Below are 1,794 nucleotides of genomic sequence, written 5' to 3'. Positions count from 1 at the left end.
AAAAGCTCGTACTCCCATTGGACGAGGTTAAACGCATGAGGGCTAACTAAAGACGCCGATCTAAGTAAAACGTCGTCAGCTCCGCGGTAGTGCCGTGACCCGACAACATGGAACTGAGAAGTATATTCGAGCTCACCCGTCGACTGTAAGAGAATAAGCGTTTCGACACACTCATCGAGCTCCATTTCCGGTCGTAGTATCTGCTTCAGGTCACCCCACGCCGATTCCAATCTAATACGATGGTAAACATGAGCTGAAAGTATTATACATGTAATGAAATTCGTAAGATAGAACCTACCGGTTGTTGGTGTGGCTACCAAGATGAGCGACGTGTCCCCGTTCCTAAACTGCCCACATGTCCTTGCAAGCATCCCAATTGCGCATGAAATAAACGAGAAGAGGGTGTTTTGGCTCCGGGAGTTCTCCTTTTTCGCCAAATCCATCGAGAAGATAGTACATGTAGCGTAAACCGCGGTCGTACTCCTTGTCATCTTGTGCCTTTACCATCAAGTCCACAGCGTCCTCAACGCCATTCACATTGACTGCATTTCGCCCTTCATACACCGCCTTTGACATAGAGGCATGGCTCATATTCTCAATCGGAGCGTGTTGTACATATTGTCCCTGTAATAACACATGAAAGCAACACACATAACGCGACGAAATCAGTTAGATTTTCAGCATCAACTAGTCACGTGATCAACCAACAGATCACCAACAGATCACCAATTGTTCAACTACGGGTCACCAAAAGAATGAACACTTACATGGCCAAAGACATCGTCAATCATGAAGCTAAAGAGCTTATACTTGGAGGCGTTGGTGCATTGTCGAATCCAGCATGACTACCTCAGGAAACGCCTAAAAAAACCCGCTTCATTTGTCAAGTTTGAATCGTGATGGTTTGCGTCCTCTTGGCATCGTCTATTAGAACGGTAGCAGTATTTCCCCGGTTACTACAAAACTTGCGGAGAACAGCCTCTAAACGATCCTCCACAGTCCCGGACCCACGGCACTTAGCCTTGATACGTTGCACTAAGTTGTGGACGTCACGCAATATAATGCGCTTTCCTGTATCAACAACACGTCACGTCGCAGAGCCCTGTTAGTCTTGTCAGTGCTGTACGATAAAGGTAATATTTGTACCTGTCGTCTCCTGGAGGTACTTCAGGATCTTCTTTGGCTTGTCCCCAACTTTGATGAGTTCTTCAACCAGATCCAGGACGTCCGGGTCGGTCACCTTTCTGCTGGACGGGTAGTTCTCGAAGATTTTCTTGCTGAGTTTATGATTGTGGTTTCTCTTGTGCTTTGTCACACAAAAACGAAAGGTGTGCATTTCGGGGAAGCGCATAACCGTCGCACATAGAATAACCTCGCAGCTTGTGCCTAGTGGTTGATATCCAGATCGATGGCCTTTTCCCCTCGAGCTTTTATCCCAGCCATGCGTGCACAAAAGAATTTTTATAGTAATCTCCGAATGTCTCCGGGATCAGTTCGTCCTCGCTCCACTTTTTCTTCGCCTTGATATTTGATTTCGCGTTGTAGCTTTGACCGTAGTGCGAATTCTATACAACTGAGACGTTCGCATTTGATACTCGACCAAACTAGCGCGGAACGAGTCCCACGTGTCGTACCATTGCTCGAAACGAGGTGCAGTAACGCGAACCTCCTCTTGATCTCTATCGGACGAGTCTACTCCAACCGAAGACGAGCTTGCTTGAGCCGAGCGTCCACTACTGAAATCTTTGGACCCAGTTAAACTGCTTTTAGGGCTTGATGTGTCGCTCATCACCA

The 1,794-nt window shown here is 47.2% G+C and overlaps 2 protein-coding genes across 2 annotated transcripts; both read right to left on the bottom strand.

The window, feature by feature from the left end:
• Positions 1-342: 342 nt before the first annotated feature.
• Positions 343-791, bottom strand: PPTG_20224 (hypothetical protein; the record flags this gene model as incomplete). Its single annotated transcript, XM_008918898.1, has 2 exons — positions 343-624; positions 768-791. The coding sequence occupies 2 exons, from the start codon at positions 789-791 to the stop codon at positions 343-345; spliced, it is 306 nt and encodes a 101-aa protein (XP_008917146.1).
• A 92-nt stretch (positions 792-883) lies between these two features.
• PPTG_20223 (hypothetical protein) lies at positions 884-1,789 on the bottom strand (the record flags this gene model as incomplete). Its single annotated transcript, XM_008918897.1, has 3 exons — positions 884-1,071; positions 1,147-1,427; positions 1,572-1,789. The coding sequence occupies 3 exons, from the start codon at positions 1,787-1,789 to the stop codon at positions 884-886; spliced, it is 687 nt and encodes a 228-aa protein (XP_008917145.1).
• Between the last annotated feature and the right edge of the window lie 5 nt (positions 1,790-1,794).

The sequence above is a fragment of the Phytophthora parasitica genome (assembly GCF_000247585.1).
Source record: "Phytophthora parasitica INRA-310 unplaced genomic scaffold supercont2.361, whole genome shotgun sequence".
Taxonomy (NCBI): domain Eukaryota; phylum Oomycota; class Peronosporomycetes; order Peronosporales; family Peronosporaceae; genus Phytophthora; species Phytophthora nicotianae.
Note: the sequence above shows the minus strand (reverse complement) of the source record. Positions and strands in the feature narration are given on the sequence as shown.